Source organism: Synchiropus splendidus, chromosome 1 (assembly GCF_027744825.2).
Source record: "Synchiropus splendidus isolate RoL2022-P1 chromosome 1, RoL_Sspl_1.0, whole genome shotgun sequence".
NCBI lineage: Eukaryota > Metazoa > Chordata > Actinopteri > Syngnathiformes > Callionymidae > Synchiropus > Synchiropus splendidus.
Window position 1 is genome coordinate 53,014,571 of NC_071334.1, and position 20,206 is coordinate 53,034,776.

The window sequence follows — 20,206 nt, forward strand, 5'->3', positions numbered from 1 at the left end:
ACAGCCCACCTTCGTCCTACCTTCAGCCCACCAACACTGCGATGATGCTGATCTGCTTATCTGTCGATTTGTTTTCAGCCACATTCATTTGGTAGAGAGGAGCCGTATGGGAACTGTCGGCTGCCATGCGTGCAGTTGTGTGAGAGTTGGCAGCCCAACTAGAGGGTACTGGGCGACATTCCCCACCTGGAGCTGTAGGTCTTTGGGTCTGCCCTCATAGCTTGTTGTCCTTATTCTCTGCCATCAACTTGGAAGCGGGGTTGTATGGTTTGCCATGGCGGGCAGCTGCTAGTGCAAAGCAGGCCTTGCAGTCCCTGCGTGGTGCTCTGGTCCCAGGCATAGAGAGCATCAGTGGTGAAGGTGAGAATCTAACAAACCGTGACATCACCGGGGGTGTGTCGTCCTCCCTGTTTACAGATTCTGTTACATACAATACAATACACACACTCGTTTCATACCAGACGCATCCGACATCATTGCATTGTCTCTTCTTCATTGCAATGCGTGAGACTTCAGGTGGGGGCGCGTGTCTCAAGTCTGTGAAGGTCTGCTGATGTGGAGCGGAAGGAACGTTGACAGTCTTTATTAGGATCTTTTTATCTGTCAAAAAACTGTAAATTGCCTCGTCATTTTCTTAGACATTTTGGATGGGTTCTTGGTAAAATTGGTTAGAGTTGTTTTGGTACATTTCTCAGATCACTATTGAAGTTCTCAAAAGTACTTGTTTAAACTGCACATCAGGGTGTCACTTATGCACCTCATAGATGTGGTTTCTCATGTCTTTGATCAAGTGGAAAATGCTTTTGACAACATGCGTCTGTTGAGTAGTCTCACCCCTCACAACATTTAGGCATTAGTGCTTCGCACAAGTCCTTCTATGCAAAATGGTTGACCATGTCTTCATTTGTCAATAAATTCCCATTCAACTTATTCCATAAATCTGCTGCCAGGTGAATCGTGACTTTCTCTGTTGAAAGGAAATGTGTTCAGCCAAAGAATAAACAATTTGAATAGTTGAATACAATTTGATGATCACCAAAGATCACCAGCCACACACACTGGTGATCTTGTGGCTATCACGGATGCTGCATTTGATGATATCACAGCAGAGGCAGGATAAGATTCTTTCCATATGCCGCATTGCAATGGTCCCTTGCCAACAATCTCGTACACACACAGAAAGAGAAATGCACTTACTGTTTGTCAGCAGCAAGAAAGAACCGAGGACTGTATCAAAGAGACTGAGAAAAACTGGAATTGGAGGTATGCTGCCACCTGCTGGGTGACAGGAACATTTTTGGTTTTTGGTTTGTATTTCCCTTCAGAGCAGAAATATCTTTCCAGCAAGGGCTGACGGAGAATCAAAATGACTGGAGTTTGCCACTGAGAAGGAATTTCATAAACATATAGTACTATGAAACAAGGAGGTTCAAAAACATAATCATAAGAACTTTATTGTTCTGTTTAGTGTCACTTCCACTTCAGAAGAATGAAAGGTCTCTCCACCAACACTGTCACCACATAGCTCAGGACAACGGTCAGCGCCACATGACCCACGAACATATACATCTAGAGAGAAACATGGCAGAATGTTAAAAAGACAGACAGAGATAATTTGTGAGTGTTTTTAAAAGACTCACAAAGTTGATGTCTAAATAGTGTATCGGCGTTTCTTGCAGGCCAATGTATATGTAAACAACCAAGGGATGAATTAGGTAGCAGGAGAAGCTGAGGTTTGAAAGAGGAAGCCAGAACTTCAGTGAAAGTAGGTTCATGATAAAACCTGGAAAACAGACAGAATTCCATGGTTATGTCTGGATTTCATTTCGGTGCATCCCTACTAGACACCACACTCTGAAAACTGGTGTATCTCTTTCAGGGTTATTGTTGTGTTCCATTAAAATTAAGGGTTATGTATCAAGAGACAAAGTCTCAGTCTAAGGGCTCATGTTTTACCAAAATTCTTGGGTTGTTTCACAGTGCAATCGATGCTCCGGACATTGCGAAAATCCCCCTCACATTTTTTATTTTTGTGTCTGTATATATATATGATAGATAGATAGATAGATAGATACTTTATTGATCTCTGAAGAGAAATTCCCATTTCCAGCAGCATGACAGGTGGAAACATAAGAGCAAGTAAAAAAAAAAAAAAAAAAAAAAAAAAAAAAAATATATATATATATATATATATATATATATATATATATATATATATATTTATATATATATATATATATATATATATACCTTTTATATAACTCTGACATTTATTTGAAAGTATTCTTTAGGTGTTGGAATAATTCATGTTAACTGAAGAATCCTCTCCGTACCTCCATAGCCCTCCTCACAGGCTAGTACGACCCAGGTAAGAGCTGTCGCCCAGGCGGTTCTGTGTAGTCCCTGGTATATGGCATGTGGTGCTGATGGATGGTCTGGTGTGTCCTGGAGGGCGTAGCTCAACCCCACCACCAGAGCCAGGACAGACAAAGAGCATATCCATCCCAGAGCCGCTTGCCACTACATCGAGTCACAGGTAGTAAAATGCAAATCCAGAGATTTCCATGACAACCTACCTTTTTCTTTAGAAGGGTTGCCTTCCTTGTTTTCAGATACACTCCGAACAGAATTCCTATCAAAAATGGTCCATATCTGGAGTAGGGTTTTTGGTAGTAAAATAAAGTAAAGTCCACTGATGAGCTGAAATTAAAAAGGAGTATAGTAGGAATATAGTAGCAATACAAAATACACACACACACACACATACATACATATATATATATATATATATATATATATATATATATATATATATATATATATATATATAAATAAGGATTTTCATATTTCATCTTCTTACCTAATTTCTGACTGAAAGACAGGTAGATGCAGGAGTGCTGTTAAAATAGATCCTGTCAAAATGGTCATCAGCAGCAGGGTGACCACCAAAACAGCAAATACAACTTTGTTCCTGAAAATAAATAAATAAATATATTGAAGAGAATGAATCCAAACAACCATAAAGTAATTTCTAATCTGGTGGAAAAAAACATACTTTCTGTGGGCAAGAATCAGCAGAGGAGTTGTGGCATAGCACTGAAAGTCCAGCGATAGGTACCATGTCCAAGGTAGGCACTTGGGATGACATTGAGCTATGAATGAACAACATTCAAAACAATCCTTGTCAAATGATTCTTGTTGCTCTGACTTACAGATATATCACGTGTAAATAGATTGTTTATCAACAGCAGGTTTGTCCACCAGTACTTGTCACATTGAAAAAATATTGAAGGTAGTATCACCAGCAAAGGGCCTCCATTGAACACAGATGAGACACCTTCACAAAGCATAACCACAAACATGTGGAGGGGCTGTACCCTGGAATGGAAACATGTTTTCAGACATTAAAGTAACCTTAACATGATCTGAAATAATGTTGCTCATGTCACTAAATCTGACCTTCTGATCCTCTTGAAGTAGAAATCTGCCACAAGACTTGGACTCATGGTGTCTTCATTCCTCTGGATTGAGCTCAGGAGACTCTTGGCGCTTAACAAACCACTACAACACAACATGGAAACACATTTTCAGAGTCACACTGTGGTCAGTTTTGGAGCACAAGAGACATTATTTCCTTCCTTTGAGTTATATTGTGTCCAGACAACAAGGCATGCGGAAGCTTTGGTTAGCACTGCTGCATCGCAAGAAGGTTCAGATGGGATGGCGATCTGGCGTCCAATGATAGGCTCTAGCACTCCTCGCAACCCTGACCAGGACTAAGCACTGAAAATGTATGGATGTGCCCACGCACGCAAAACCTCTATGGTGGTGTCTTGTGCACGTGTCAAAGCAAAAGGATCAATAGTTTTGTGGTGTCTCACCCCAAGAACAGAAAAGTGTCCACGCCCAGATAATTGGCTCCTCCAACAGTGAACACATGCAGGGGGTTCGTTTTCAAAGATGCTTGTAAACTTTTGATGTTATCTGTTGCAGGAAGGTTATTGTTAGACAAACATCATCTTTTTTTAAGGGACCGGAGTGGGTCATACCAGTAGGGTATAATGTTGCTGTGTACAGAGAATGTCCTGAAATGATCCACAACATGCTCAGAGCTCGGATGCCGTTCAAGGAAGGATAGGAATCCTTGACTGATGCCGGGGTGCTGAGGACTCCCTGAGTCGTCGTCTGAAGAGAGAAGGCTTCCAGAAACTGATGCAAACAGCGACTGAGGAAACTCTTCTGTGTTCTCTTGTGTTGTTCTGTAAAAACATGCCATCAGATCATATGATGCCAAATGTCACATTTAAAGTTCGTTTATGGATTTAAAATCTGATACATATTGAAACTGCAAATTATGGAACTTGTTTATTTGAAATATGAACCAAGATCCAGGCTTTCAGGGGTACACTGCACAGACAGAAGGCAAATGCACCCACTTAAAATCCAATTTGTGAGTACCATTCTTTACTTCCTATATTTAGTGAATTCATAATGTCATAGTGAAACTCCTTTTCATGGCAAGTTTCCTTTAAGTGTTCCTGGTCAGTAAAATTTGGGTCGCTATCCTTTTTTCAGCATTTCCTTCACTGAAAGGGGTCAGTGGGGGGAAAAGACACGACCCGTGGTCTGCACGGTGGAAAGATGGCATTACTGGCACTTTAATACTGTTTTCCTTCAGTCTGAATTAATGTACATTTTGGAAACCTGTAAAGACTCGGCAGAATTTTGAACTTACTGTCTTCTCGTGTACTGTAATCATCCTTTTGATAATTTAAGGAAGAAGACATGTTGAAGTTTCCATGGCTTTTCCCCTCATCCAAGCAGAAAGGTTCGACTGCTGGAGCCTTTTCTTTGCTCTGCTGACAAGTCCTCACAGCAGTGACCAGCGTAGCAGCCAGAGGAATTGCTACTAGAACAGCACAAATGACCCTGTGAGAGAAAATACGGATGGATTTGGGCTTCGCCTCTCATGCAGGCTCCAAAGATGCAAATGAAGAGATGTTAGAAAAGTTAGGTGTGAATAATTATTAAAATATATTTTAAAAATATAAAAACATATTCAGACAATAATAATCTGCAAAACAAAGAATTGTCTCACACACAACATGATTCATTCAGGTTGTTTGAAAAGAGTAAAGACTTCTGGTGTTTATTTACTTACAGACAAGCGATTCCAGATGCGTCAGGATCAGCAGCGTTGGACAAACAATATGTCGACATGACTTCCAGTTTAGACTCATTGACGAATATAGATGGTAAAGGAGGAATGAGGGAGACCTCTCCAACCTTCAGCCTCCCTTTGAAGGCAAAAAATAAAACAAAACTAGAAGCTCATCCATTTCACCTGCTATCATTTAAACATCCTGCACCACAGACAGCTACCTCAAGAAGTTTTCTCAAGATTCTCTAGTTGTCAGAATCACATCTGATGGGAATGAATGTGAGTAGAAGGAGCTCCACTTATGGACGTGTTCAAGCAGAGTTGATCCAGAATAATAATATGTGTTGAGAATATGATTTGAAAATGGCTTCCACTATTCCATGGACATGTGATGAGAAGCGGACATTTCTAAGCATATCGTAACAATTTGTTTTGTTTTGTTCTGGTCATTACGTTGTAAGATTCGATGCTGATGGAGTCTGCAATTGCGCATGCACAGAGAGAGGTTGGTTGGTTCGCAGGTTGATGTGTGACAGTTATGTAGAGAGGGGTTGGGGGCCAGGGGTTGTGTCCGAAATAGTAAGGGGCAATTGATACTAGTTTCCTGACACACATTTTGTCAATTAAGTCTGGTCCTTGGAGTAAATCCAGCAATTTCACAATATTATCCAACATCAGATGGACAAGGTGATCCAGAGCAAACGGCAGTGTCAAAAAGACCTGATCGAGGGAGCCGATCAGCCACCTGAAATATCGAAAGGGTGGTTCTGGAGAGTCAAGGGGAGGAACCGGGGCCATCGAAAAGTTCCTGATGAACCCGTCTATGTTCCCCCCAGCGTTCAAATCCACGTTCTCCAGTGGTCAATAAAAACAGCTTTTGCAGTGTTTGCAGTGAAATATTTGCAAACCATTTACTCATCCTGATGACACACCTTGCATCCCCACACACTGCTACATAGCCTTACAACTTACCGCTCCCACTTTGCATAAATGGGAAGCCTGTTTAAAATGGAAAACCAGGCTGAGTAAGGAAAAGGACCACATTTATCTCAAAGTAGTTATAGCAGTGGCCATTATTGTCCTTATACAGAGTGCAGTGCAGCATATATTAAGAGAAAATGAATCACAAATAATGACTAAGGATTAAACAGGAACTGAAAAGGTTGCACAGCAAAGGTGTGTCTGCCTAGATGAGACAGATAACTTACCTTCGAGCATCAACATGTGCACCTCTTTATCGTCGCAGGAGTCAGGAACACAAACCCCCACAAAGTAGAATAAATCTCCCTGAAATGGAAAAGTGGTTATTGACTCACTCAATGGTGACTCGCTCATGGTTCACTAGTTAAATAGATGTTCAAGTTATGCTAAATAAGGGCTTTAAAGCTCATCCACAAATACGCTGTTTTGGCAGCAGGTTTATCTTCCAACCTGCTCCACAGTCACCCATTGGTGGATCAGTTTGAGAGCCCTGTTCTGAATGGTCTGGTCTCTATGTTTGGTGTCATCACCTGAGTCAGAAACACCTGGCAGTATTGTCCAGAGAAGGAAGCCGTGTGGACAGAGCGACATTCAGACATCAAGCCTGGTCGGTTGAGGTTGCCTCCTCTTACGTTACTTCCCATCTTCCCAAATGAATCGTACACTATAAAAACATAATGCATTCATAAATAAGAGGCTTGCACAAGTTTTGTAAAAAGGTTTTGAATTTATGAAACATGCACAACATTCATATTATTTGATCGCCCATACTGGCAGGTTTCAATAAATCTTAAATGGGACAAAGGTCATTTCCTTCTTTGCAGACAAACCCTTTACAGCACCATATCTTAAAGCAACAATGCGTAACATTTAGACATAAATACATTATTTTCAGATTTCCAGAGATGACAGGTATCAGTTTGTGTTGTGTGATACCAAATCATTTTATCAGGGAAACAAAGGTGTATATGCTTGTTGTATAGATATGTTTGCAGTGAAACAGATCAACTGAGGTGCTAAAACGGGGCTAGATATACTTTGTGTATGGCAAAAATAGTTTTTCAATGAATGAATTGTTCTAACACAATTATGTGCTGTTTGTGGTATTGCACTGTCGAAGCCTACAGTGAACATATAGCTGGCCAAACTGATTAGTTATGATGCTCATAACTGTGCTAGTCATGCAAGTCAATATATTGTGGTGATAAACCAGACTTGAAAGGCATTCTTTGTTCTTGCCACTGGTCTTGGTGTTGCTTATCTTTGCTAACAAATGTGTAAGTGTCAGTTCCTCAATTTATTGTGTTTATCACAGTATAGTGTAGATATGCCAGAAAAACAGATTAGCTCTGACATTAGCTGCTGGTGGTTCACATCTGTGGCTAACGTCCACTAGCATTTATCAGACAGAAAAATGGCCAATTCACTGTCATGCAGTCACTGCAGTGTTTATGGTCTATCTGGTTTGGACAAGGACAATATGTTATATCTCATGTTCTATCTGTAGCTGCCGCCGTTGAGTCCTCTGATCGGAGCTGCTGAGAGACGCGACCAGCGGCACATTTCATCATCCCTGAAGAAGAATAGTTTCTTTGTCCACAGTCAACTCGAAATAAACAGACATTTTGATGCTCACGCTCTGATCGCTGTCCACCCCTTATTGAAACACATGACACTCGATGTAATAAAGTGAGAGAGGAAAAAGGCTGCTCCTTCGTCTTTATTATTCTGTAAACGACGTTGGCGCAGCACCATGGCTTCGATGAGAGCCGATGGGATGAACATGAAGGTTTTCAGAATGTTTTCACAGAAGAATCCCGAAAGAAACATCACAATGACTGTTGCTCGCTGAACTCCAGTGTGCATGCCAGTCGGACATGGGAAGGAAACAGACCCGAGTTTGACAGATGCATCTTACAGAAGGATTTATTTCTCATAACTAAAAGGTAGCGATTTATTGTCACCAATCAATTCAGTAAGAGTCAAAACTTTCCCCTTCTTTCTGAAACGTGCAGTCAAAATAAAGTTGTATTATCTGGGTTCATCGGTTCGATTCTGTTGTGTACCCAAAACATTCACCAGCTGTGGCTTCAGACATGTAACTCTCTTTAGTTTGTTTTCGCCTCCAGCACAAACTAGACTTCCTCCCTCACTTACGTCACATCCATGACTGTCACTATCCAGCAAACTGTGCATTCACACCACATCTTCCCTGGGTAGACTACCATTTACTCCACAGAACCTCAGATGTTTATTCTTCCCCTGTGGATGGAAGGTCTGTTCTACTGAATCTCACACGCATACATGCACAACAAACACACATTCTTTAACCTCAGCTTTTAACATTCTAATATAATACAAACCAACTCCCTATAATATATCTAACTAGGATCTTCTATGTTTACGTTCACATAATGAAAAAGATGAACTTGGCATCAAAGTCATTTTTTTCTTCTTCTTTTCTGGACCATCTGCCTACCACACAAACGGACAAATCCAACAGAGCAAGAATATTTCATTGACATTCAGCAGCTTCTGGACGCGCAGGTGAAACTTGTTCTGAAGCAACCCCCTGGACATCCTCAGCTATTCCATTACTGCACTGATCGACTGAAGGCTGCATAGTGATGAGATGGCGACAGTTTCGTCTGATAATCCCCTGCGCCTAATCTCATAGTCCCTCGACCAGGTATGAACGTGCTGTGGAGTGGTTTGCAATGTCAGCCCAGGCAGCTTTTTGATCTGGTATCCACACATCCACGACGACTTTATCGTGGTTCTGTGCACAATGTCGGACATTGTAACATTGTGCGTCCTTCATCTTTCTCTCATTTTCTTTTTGTGCTACTGCATCCCCATCACAAAGTGCAGGAGCTAGTAATGAAGGGAAAATAGGTACTGTAGTTCTCAGCCTCCCACCCATGAGTAGTTGAGCTGGACTATAGCTATTTTGGAGTGGACACACATTGTCCATCTGCAACCGGTGTCTCAGCTCATACAAATAGGACGTGCTTGCAAGTAAATTTTCCATAACCATGTCAATAAAGATGTTGGTGTCTGCAAATAACTCGTTGTCGCTTGGTGTTTCTTCACCTTTGACTGGTGCTCATGACAGAGTATCTGCTGTGCACAAACACTTCCCTGCTACATGACAAATGGAATATGAATAGCGAGTGAGACACATCCTGAATTGTTGGATTCAAGGAGGGAGGACATCAAGTGAAAGTCACCCAAGAACAATGTAAAACACTGGTGGAGAGCAGGCCAAGACACATGAAAGCTGCGATTCAAAATCAGGGTTATTCCACCAAATACTGATTCCTGAACTCTTCCTGAACTTGTTTCCTTTGCATTATTTCAGGTCTAAAACATTTCTGCAAATGAATTCTCTAAGTGACAATATTTTCTTTGGAATTTGGAAGAAATGTTGTCAGTAGATGATAAAAAGAAACAAAAATGTTCATTTTGCATAACCACATGTCTATAAATAGTAAAATCAGAAATAACGACAATTTTGCAGTGGTGTCTTAATTTTTTTTCCAGAGCGGTAGCTGTACACAAACACACACAAAGCCTGTTCCAAATCAACCTCCGAGAGCCAAAGTGTCATAGAGCCATTTTTATGACTCATTATCTTGTCTTATATTATAGCATAAATAGTTTGGTGTACTTTTGGTTGAAATGTTGGAGAGCCACGGATCATTTGGCGACAGAGGTCGTGGCTCAGATCAAGTTTGGTTATGGGTTGTCACACTTGCCAAGCAAATCTAAATTGTTTTTTCTCTTCTGGAGTTGCAAAACGAATCCTCCCTTCCACAGCATCCACATTTAACATGACAACAAAGTTCTTCTCATTCTGAAAGAAAGTAACTGATGAACACGAAGATGTTTTTAGTTAGATTTTTACTTACTGACAACAGCAAAATCTTTTGGTTTGTCCTGGCTGAGTTCCTGGAGAAAAACATCTGTGTCATTCATGCATTTTTCCAGGGCAGAAGAGCTCGCGATCAGCAGCAGCAACAAGTATCCTGAAGCCATTGCAACTTCTCTCTGCAGTATAAACACTCAGCAGGTTTAAGTATCATTCGCTTATTCAAAACAGGGGGTTGTTTCTCCCACAGCCGTTAAACATATAAGTGCATAGTAAACTGTGTAGAAGAAGTGAGAGAGTACTGCAAGAAATGATCAAATTCAAACCGAGTCCAAATATAAATACCCTACTATTCTCCATTGACTGACAATATTGTGACACAGGCAAGCAGAGGAGGAGAATAGTTGCATTTACTTGTTCTGTCATCGAACATATCGCACACTTTGCCTCCATTCTACAGTACAATGCGAACGACAAGGGATGTTGGATAACAACTGTGCCTCCATGTATTGAAAAAGACACTGTGACCTTTGAAAACAAGACAGGTGGTAACTCAGTGGCGTAAAACACCAATTTAGTTCTGTGAAGCAATGGTGCCGTGCGTTCACTGCAGCCACAATTGACGACTTAGGCACACGTCCTCTTCCCTGTAACGCCCCGCCACCCTCTTCCCGGAAGATGCTAGCGACGGAGAGATCAATGTGGAGGAAGTGGATCCATCTGAGCTGGTCCTGCGGTACCCGATCAGTGTGTTGCCGACCATCTTCGCTGGTGGAGCAGGACTCATGAGTGTGGAGATGCCTGAGCCGGAGCCCTGTAAAACCATTTTGTTCACCGCCGGTGTGGCCGAAGGGCGCTTTCTCGATGCGAAGAAGATGAAATATCGTTCACAAGTTTGGACAGGTGAGCAGGTGAGAGCGCTGGCCAATAATTTGGCCTTCTTGTGCGGGGCTCCAGATCGCTTGTCCGTCGACAAGATGACTCTATCGGTGGAGGAAGTGGTCCAGGTGCAGCATACTGCTAACGCGGCATACTGCCATACCGGGCACTAACAGGAAATGAGGGAACTAAGGACATCGCCACAAAAACGCAGAGCTATGGAAACACACAGGGATGGGGAAAAAACTTGTAACAGAAAATAGGTGAATCAAGTCAAGCCTTAAGTAACGAGGATAACAAAAACATACTCGGATAAACTCACGAGGCCCAAACAACGAAAAGCGCTTGGTGGTGGAATAAACACACGCATGAGGAAGAAAGCCAACCAGAGGAAACAAAAGGTGAGCAACAGAAACACTCGCATGTAGTGTGAAGGGTAGGAAACAAACAACGGAGAAACCAAGAAGGCAGAAGAACAGCAGAAAAGACACACACGCACAATCTAAAAGTTATCAAACACGCTAGGGAACAAAGTCACAAGAGGAAGATCTTTTCCGGTGGACGCGAAGTAACCATCTGGAAACACAGACTGGAACCAAGGTGAAACAACACCAAACGGAAACAACACACAAGAGAACCGGAGCTAACAAAATAAAAGCACACAGAAACCGAACATAAGGGAGCCATAGTATATAGTTATAACAGTGTCAGGAATACAATACAGAGGATTGTTTTCGCAATTATTGATGTTGTGGTATGTTTTTTACAATCAGTCTCAAGCCACCGCACAATGTAGCACATGTTCGAAGAACACCTTGATTCAACATCTTCAGCTTGTGTTGACCTGAAGACACCAACTTTTATTTAATAAAATGGCTAGTAAATGGGTTTGTACTTATATCATACTTTCCTTGCTTATCCAACAACTAAAGCGCTGTACACTAAGTCACCCATTCACCACTGACAGCAGTAAGCTACGAAGATTATTTAATGCGATTTATTTAACATGGATTTTAGTTAATAATATTTTAAAAGGGAACGTAGGAAAATCACTTCATTTATATTCATGTTCTGTCATTAATTTATGCTGAATGTATGATTTAATTTCGGATATGATGTTAGTTTATTCTTCAACGGTTTTCAGCGACAGACTGAAGATCAGCAAAATAACAACATGGTGTTTAACATCTATTTGACCTGTCAATCTTACAATTATTTCCTATTTGAATCCTTGGAATCTGCTGCAGTTCCAGAACATACACGCACGGTATTAATCTTAGCACAGGGTAAACAGATTGATCGTGAAGAGATGCTGATGTTTACTTGCAACGTGGTTGAGCTTTATTCAACACGATTCCCATATCACGGATGATGTTGGCTCACGTTAAAGGAATCCATTCCGAGCACCATGTGACCAAAGAACAAAACTATTGAGAGGAATACAGTGCATTTCTATATATATTTACATACATTTATGAATTTGCCGCGCACGTTGAGGCCTAAATTGTAACTCTGAGTTTATTGCAGGACAAAAGAGGGATGAAGTAGGTTGCAGACGTAGCTTAGATTCCAGGAAGGAACCCAGGAGTCTGTTTCAAGAAGCCGGTTCACCAAACCCATGAAAAATCGGATGCTGTGGTTGTCCACAACTCAGAGTTGTTGATTTCTGAATGGAGGTTGATGGCTAGTTTAATCAACCTAGAGTCAAGTTCATCCACAAACAGGCCTCATCAATGGAACACAGATGACATGATTCACTGTGGCAACACTTGAAAGAAAATGTTGCTCCTCCTAGCCTCCCACAGCAGAGAATGGAATCATTCACAAATGTTCATCTAGAAAGTGAACTCATTCAAGAAGAATGATGGTTAGTAAAAAGTTTCATATTGAGTTTTTGAGCGCACTTGTCTGGAACTGAAATGAAGCATGAAACATACGTATAAAGTATAAATGAATTACAGGCAAGCTTAAGGCACCGTTCATAGAACAGAATATATACCATTATACACATTTATCAAAGCAGCTGTGATGAATGTGAGTTAACACTATAAACTGTGCAGAAGTTTAAGTACAGCTGACCCTCAACAATATAAAACAGTTTGAACTAGAATGCAATATTTACTTTTGACCTAAAAGGTGTTCAATGGCGTAGCAGTCACATGTTTCAAGATCAAAAGCAATTGTCCATTGACAGCTCAACAACGTGGCCCTTTTCCAATTCTCTTTCCCACTCCCGCTGCATGCCCTGTGTGACTTGAAAGATCAGAGTATTTTAAATATATTTTTCACAGGATTTCTGTGTAGTATCTGCGCTCCAACATTGGGAAATTTAGTGTTTTGTTCACAGAGTTTCTCTGATCCTGCTTCATGAAACTGGAGAACTGGAGTTTCTGTTCACATCCCTAAAGAAACGAAAACAACGCAGTTTGAACCAATGTTTGAAGTGTTTTTGCATTGCATTTCTGCACCAATGTTTATGACAAGTAATATGTGCTTACCAATTTTTTTTTGTAATTCTGGATTTTCATGGTTTTACATGTTCACACATCCTGAATATTTGCAAGTGGATTTTCGGACCTAGTTTCTACACCTTTGCATGTGGTAACAGAAGAGTAACAGAACACAGGTCCCCTCCACACATATCCTACAAACTTACAGTGCTAACTACATTTGTAAGAATGGCAAACATTAACATTCTACATTAACATCCCAAAAAACAACCAGACAGATAATTCACACAAATACACAACGACTGTAGTTTTTACACCTCAACCCTACTTCCATAATAATTGACTCCAAAGGCAGCCTGGATCTCTACAATGAGCTGAATTTGTTAACAATACTAGTGCTCTCATGTGTTGTTTTGTATAATGACCAGTAGTTGGCAGTGTTCCTAATTGATAAAGTTGAGTGTGTGAAAACCAGTGGAAAGACTGATTCCTCAGCGAGCTTACTCCTCCGGAAAATATTGTTTAAATGTGACCAACGGGCAGGATACACACGCAAGGACTGCTGTGAAGACCATCTCTGCTCACAGAATTTAAGAATAAAATAGCAGAAAACAAATGACGGATGAGTTGTGATATGGCTGTATCTCAACACTTGAATGAAGCAATACGTTTTATTTTGATGAGACAGGGCCAGTGATGTAAAATATCATATTTTAGCAGCTATTTACCTCCTTCTCATTCCTGTCTATTATCGACAAAATGACTGGGTTATGCCTGAGTTAAGATTTTAGTGAGAAGTCGAACACCAGGAATAAGAAATTCTCAACACTTCTCAATGTAAGTTTCTTTAACGTGGTTAAAACTCACAAAATGTCCAGTGAATTGAATGACGCAAACCTGCTTGAGTTGGCAGCCCTGCTAGAGTGTACTGAGCTACATCCCCCATCTGGAGCCCTGGCTGCTGTTGGAAAAGGGTCTCAGGGTCTGCGCTCTGCTTGTCGGCCTCATGATAGTCTGCCCTCGACTTGGACTCGAGGTTGTTGGTGTGCTATGTTTGGCAGGTGCCAGGTGAGAATCTGGGAGGAGGCAGCCATAAGCAACACCAACAACTTCCATGACTATATTGAAGGAAAAAGTTACACCATGACACAAAAGCAATGAACAGGCTATGAAACTAGGAGGTTCAAAAACATTATCATGACACCTTTATTGTTCTGTTTATTGTTCCACTTCAGAAGAATGAAAGGTCTCTCCACCAACACTGTCATCACATAGCTCAGGACAACGGTCAGCGCCACATGACCCACGAACAAATACATCTAGAGAGAAACATGGCAGAATGTTAAAAAGACAGACAGAGATAATTGAGTGTTTTTAAAAGACTCACAAAGTTGATGTCTAAATAGTGTATCGGGGTTTCTTGCAGGCCAATGTAAATGCAGACAACCAAGGGATGAATTAGGTAGCAGGAGAAGCTGAGGTTTGAAAGAGGAAGCCAGAACTTCAGTGAAAGTAGGCTCATGATGAAACCTGGAAAACAGACAGAATTCCATGGTTATGTCTGAAGACTGTTCCATTTCTCACCCTAACACTTGGTTTTGCGCGTTCACATGAAAGTGTCGTGTGTCCCAATTCTCCCAAGACCGAGGGCACTGACCACTTGAAATGATCCCTTCAAACCGAGGGAGCTCCAGAGCTAACTTGAAACAAAGTGGGAAGATGAAGTGTGGATAGATTTCCAGGATACCACAGTACTTTAAAAACAATGTTACACAGGACAACAGGGACACTTTAGTAACAAGGACTAACAACAAGGATCCGTTTGTTGACTTTCTCTTGCATCACACGCAACCCAAAAGGTCTACATGTCCGACAACAAGAACAATACAACATGTATGTACAACAGTATGTTGTTAGTTCATCTGAACAAACAACAGTCGGCTAGCATCCAGGCTAACATTAACACCCTCATACCTCTAACAGATTTAACACTGCAACATAGTGGTGAAGCTGGCTTCGGCTCCGCCCATTTCTTCTCCGGTGGTTCACCAAACCAAGTGAGGTTAGCAGCGCCCATGCAAGAGGTTGCAAAAATGTTTATGTCATTTTTGTGTGTGTTTGCACATCCATTTAAAAAAAAAAAAAATTTTAGTTCTTCTTCTTTTTCTACTTTCTCTTTTGGCTTCTCCCCTCACGGATCATCTTACTCCATCTCACCCTGTCCTCTGCTCCCTCTTCTCTCAAACCTACAAACCTCATGTCCTCCTTCACCACCTCCATAAATCTCCTCTTTGGCCTTCCTCTCCACCTTCTGCCTGGCAGTTCCAACCTCAACATCTTCCCACCAATGTACTGGCTCTCTCTCCTCTGTTCATGTCCAAACCATCTCCATCTAGCCTCTCTGACTTTGTCTCCTAAACACCTGACAGGTGCTGTCCCTCTGATATACTGCGTCCTGATCCTATCCATCCTGCTCACTCCCAGAGAGAACCTCAGCATCTTCATCTCTGCTACCTCCAGCTCTGCCGCCTGGACAGTTGAGTTGGAAAATCTACTTAAAATCCCCCACCTTCTTTATCTCTGCATCCTGTTACTCCACCTGTCCACTTGGGTCCCTCTCATTCACACACGTGTACAGTATTCCGTCTTACTGCGGCTAACCTTCATTCCTCTCCTTTCTAAGGCAAACCTCCACCTCTCTAGTTTATCTTCCACTTGCTCCCTGCTATCACCACATATCAAAATGTCATCTGCAAACATCATCGTCCAAGGGCCTTCTTGTCTAACCTCATCTGTCAACCTGTCCATCACCATGGCACACAAGAAGGTGCTCAGAGCTGAGCCTTGGTGCAGTCCCAACGCCACCTTGAACTCCTGTGTTACACCTGCAGCACACCTCACCATTGTCTCACATCTGGCATACATGTCCTGCACCACCTCAACATACGTCTCTGTCACTCCAGACTTCCTCATATAATACCACAACTCTTTTCTTGGCACTCCTGCATCTGTCGTACGCTTTCTCCAGGTGCACAAAGACACAATGGAGCTCCTTCTGACCTTCTCTGTACTACTCCATGAACATCCTCAAAGTAAACACATATGTGGTGCTCTTTTTTGGCATGAAGCCAAACTTGTGCTCATATATGCTAACCTCTGCCCTTAGTCTACTTTCCACTACTCTTTCCCACAACTTCTTCGTATGGCTCATCAACTTTATCCCTCTATAGTTGCCACAACACTGGACATCTCCCTTGTTCTTGAAGGTGGGCACCAGCACACTTCTCCTCCTCCTTAGGAATCCTCTCACTCTCAAAGACCTTGTGAAATGTTCGAGTCAAAAAGTCTACTGCCACATCTCCTAAACATTTCCACACCTCCACAGGTAGATCATCAGGGCCCACTGCCTTTCCACTCTTCCACTCTAACCTTTGCTTCATCCTTATCTACAATGGCTTCTACTCTTTGTTCTCTCTCATTTTCTTTTTTCCATGGTCCCAACACACTTCTGTTGTCAGTCAAAACATTTCCCTCTCTATCCTTGATCATCCTAACTTGCTGCACGTCCTTCCCATTTCCATCTCTCTGCCTTGCAATCCTATACATATCTCTCCAACGCTCCACCATTTATCTATTGTTATTTTCTGGTAACTATTGTTTAAGTATTGGAGTAGAGAAGTTCATGTTAACTGAAGAATCCTCTCCGTACCTCCATAGCCCTCCTCACAGGCTAGTACGACCCAGGTAAGAGCTGTCGCCCAGGCGGTTCTGTGTAGTCCCTGGTATATGGCATGTGGTGCTGATGGATGGTCTGGTGTGTCCTGGAGGGCGTAGCTCAACCCCACCACCAGAGCCAGGACACACAAGGAGCATATCCATCCCAGAGCCGCTTGCCACTACATTGAGTCACAGGTAGTAAAATGCAAATCCAGAGATTTCCATTACAATCTACCTTTTTCTTTGTTTTCTTTGACTTCTCTGTTTTCAGATACACTCCGAACAGAATTCCTATCAAAAATGGTCCATATCTGGAGTAGGGTTTTTGGTAGTAAAATAAAGTCCACTGATGAGCTGAAATTAAAAAGGAGATATCTATATCTTTATATCCATATCTTTGTATATATAATCAATTCTCAAAGATCATCTCTCTTCTTACAAAAAATCTGGCTGAAAGACAGGTAGATGCAGGAGTGCTGTTAAAATAGATCCAGTCAAAATGGTCAGCAGCAGCAGGGTGACCACCAAAACAGCAAATACAACTTTGTTCCTGAAGATAAATAAATATATTGAAGAGAATGAATCCAAACAACCATAAAGTAATTTCTAATCTGATGGAAAAAAAAAAAAGTACTATCTGTGGGCAAGAATCAGCAGAGGAGTTGTGGCATAGCACTGAAAGTCCAGCGATAGGTACCATGTCCAAGGTAGGCACTTGGGATGACATTGAGTTATGAATGAACAAGATTCAAACCAATCCTTGTCAAATGATTCTTGTTGCTCTGACTTACAGGTAAATCACGAGTAAATAGATTGTTTATCAACAGCAGGTTTGACCACCAGTACTTGTCACATTGGAAAAATAGACAGATGTGACACCTTCACAAAGCATAACCACAAACATGTGGAGGGGCTGTATCCTGGAATGGAAACATGTTTTCAGACATTAAAGGAACCATAACATGATCTGAAATAATGCTGCTCATGTCACTAAATCTGACCTTCTGATCCTCTTGAAGTAGAAATCTGCCACAAGACGTGGACTCATGGTGTCTTCATTCCTCTGGATTGAGCTCAGGAGACTTTTGGCGCTTAACAAACCACTACAACACTACAACACAACGTGGAAACACATTTTCAGAGTCACACTGTGGTCAGTTATGGAGCAAAAGAGTGTTTTTTTTTTCTTTCTGCTTCATTGCCAAAGGGCCACAGTCGTATAGTGCAGCTGAAACTTGAACAGCATTGAGATAGCGCTGACATAAAGCGTATTTCAAACAACTATAAAACACATCATCAGATCAATAAAACAGCTTCTATCATTCAAGATGGAAACCGTCAACTCGCAAAAAGGTTTTCTGGATTTTAATTTCAAACTGCATTCCACAATTCTCAACTAACTCATAGCTAGCATTATGACTGAACTGTGACACATAAATGTTGATTTATCTGGTGATTTGATTTTGTGTTGTATGTGTTTTATTCAGTCTAGTTTTCCATTTTAGCTGATTCTGATAGAGGGAGGAGCGTGAACAGCAACAGGGAGAAGCCATGCAAGAGAATGAGGAAAGAACACAAGCGGTTCATAGGTTATTAACAAAAGAAAAAGTAAACGTGGAAAATAGAAGGAACAATAGATTTCTGGTGCCTGACCTCAATAACAGAAACGTGTCCACACTCAAAATGAAGGCTCCTCCCACTGTAAACACATGCAGGGGGTTCGTTTTCAAAGATGCTTGTAAATCGTTCGTGTTATCTGTGGTCGGAAGAGTGTTGTTAGACAAACATATTCTTTTTTAATGGGCAGGAGTGGATCATACCAGTAGAGTAAAATGATGGTATGTTCAGAGAATGTGCTGAAATGATCCATAACATGCTCAGAGCTCGGATGCCGTTCAAGGAAGGATAGGAATCCTTGACTGATGCCGGGGTGCTGAGGACTCCCTGAGTCGTCGTCTGAAGAGAGAAGGCTTCCAGAAACGGATGCAAACAGCGACTGAGGAAACTCTTCTGTGTTCTCTTGTGTTGTTCTGTAAAAACATGCAAATCACATGATTTCAAATGCCAGATATAAAGTTCCTGTACGGATTTAAAATCAAACAAATATTTGAGCAATATCCAGGTTTTTAAGGAGTACACTGCATCACAGTCAAGCATACCTCTTTTATGCTACGTTTCCATCAATTGGTCCCTGTCAGTACGGTTCAGGTCAGTATGCTGATTTCAGCGTTTCCACTGCCGATTGGGGTCAGAAAAACCACTGACAACTGGAAACGCCTGATATCTTTAACGCTTTAATTTAGAGACAAACAGCAGAACCCATGTGTTGCAGTCCGTCGTTTGTGTCTGGGATAAAATACTTAAATAAAACACTTAGAAGTTTGTGTAGAATGTGTTGCTTTCCCGGTGATGTGACTATTGGGGGGGCAAGGAAGGCGCTACCTTCCTCTACCATCTTGGGATTTGCAGATGCTTACCGTTGACTGTAGTCACACCTCCACATGCACAACAGCTACTCTTCAGTGTCAAACAGGGTGATGTTGGGACTGCACCCAGATGTGAGTCCGACATACTGATCCCGAGTCTGACAACTTCAGTCTGATGACGACAAGTGTGGCTGATTGACAGGTGGAAGTTGAAGACACAGTGAAAAATATAAACTAAATGTTTATTATATAGACATCTTGAAATGGTAAGAAATGTGTAAAGTACTCGCCTATGAACTCACAGGTCTCGGGTCTTGAGAAAACATGTCAAGAACTATGATCTTGACATGTCTTGAACACCAACCCCACCCATCCACAGACTACAGAGCTCAGTGTGGACTGGGAATGCAAAGGAGCCCAGCGAGGAGAAGAACATGACCCGACCCGTGGACTGCACGGTGGGAACGTGGCATAACTGACTCTATAATGCTGTTTCCTGCTGGAGTGCTTTCTGCAGGCCTCAATCTGAATTAATGTACATTTTGAAAACCTGTAAAGACTCGGCAGAATTTTAAACTTACCGTCTTCTCGTGTATTGCAATCATCCCTTTGACAATTTAAGGAATAAGACATGTTGAAGTTTCCTTCGCTTTTCCCCTCATCCAAGCAGAAAGGTTCGACTGCTGGAGCCTTTTCTTTGCTCTGCTGACAAGTCCTCACA

General features: G+C 41.6%; 1 protein-coding gene and 1 pseudogene across 1 annotated transcript; both read right to left on the reverse strand.

Moving 5' to 3' along the window:
• Window positions 1-1,470: 1,470 nt before the first annotated feature.
• On the reverse strand, window positions 1,471-10,180 carry LOC128764129 (O-acyltransferase like protein-like). Its single transcript, XM_053873652.1, has 15 exons — window positions 10,054-10,180; window positions 6,673-6,806; window positions 6,370-6,448; window positions 5,162-5,297; window positions 4,736-4,929; window positions 4,050-4,259; window positions 3,882-3,984; window positions 3,460-3,561; window positions 3,303-3,378; window positions 3,056-3,135; window positions 2,861-2,971; window positions 2,577-2,700; window positions 2,334-2,520; window positions 1,641-1,783; window positions 1,471-1,569 (listed from the first exon to the last, which is right to left on the reverse strand). The coding sequence occupies exons 1-15, from the start codon at window positions 10,178-10,180 to the stop codon at window positions 1,471-1,473; spliced, it is 1,905 nt and encodes a 634-aa protein (XP_053729627.1).
• Window positions 10,181-10,617: 437 nt separating this feature from the next.
• LOC128764195 (O-acyltransferase like protein-like) lies at window positions 10,618-19,514 on the reverse strand (annotated as a pseudogene).
• Between the last annotated feature and the right edge of the window lie 692 nt (window positions 19,515-20,206).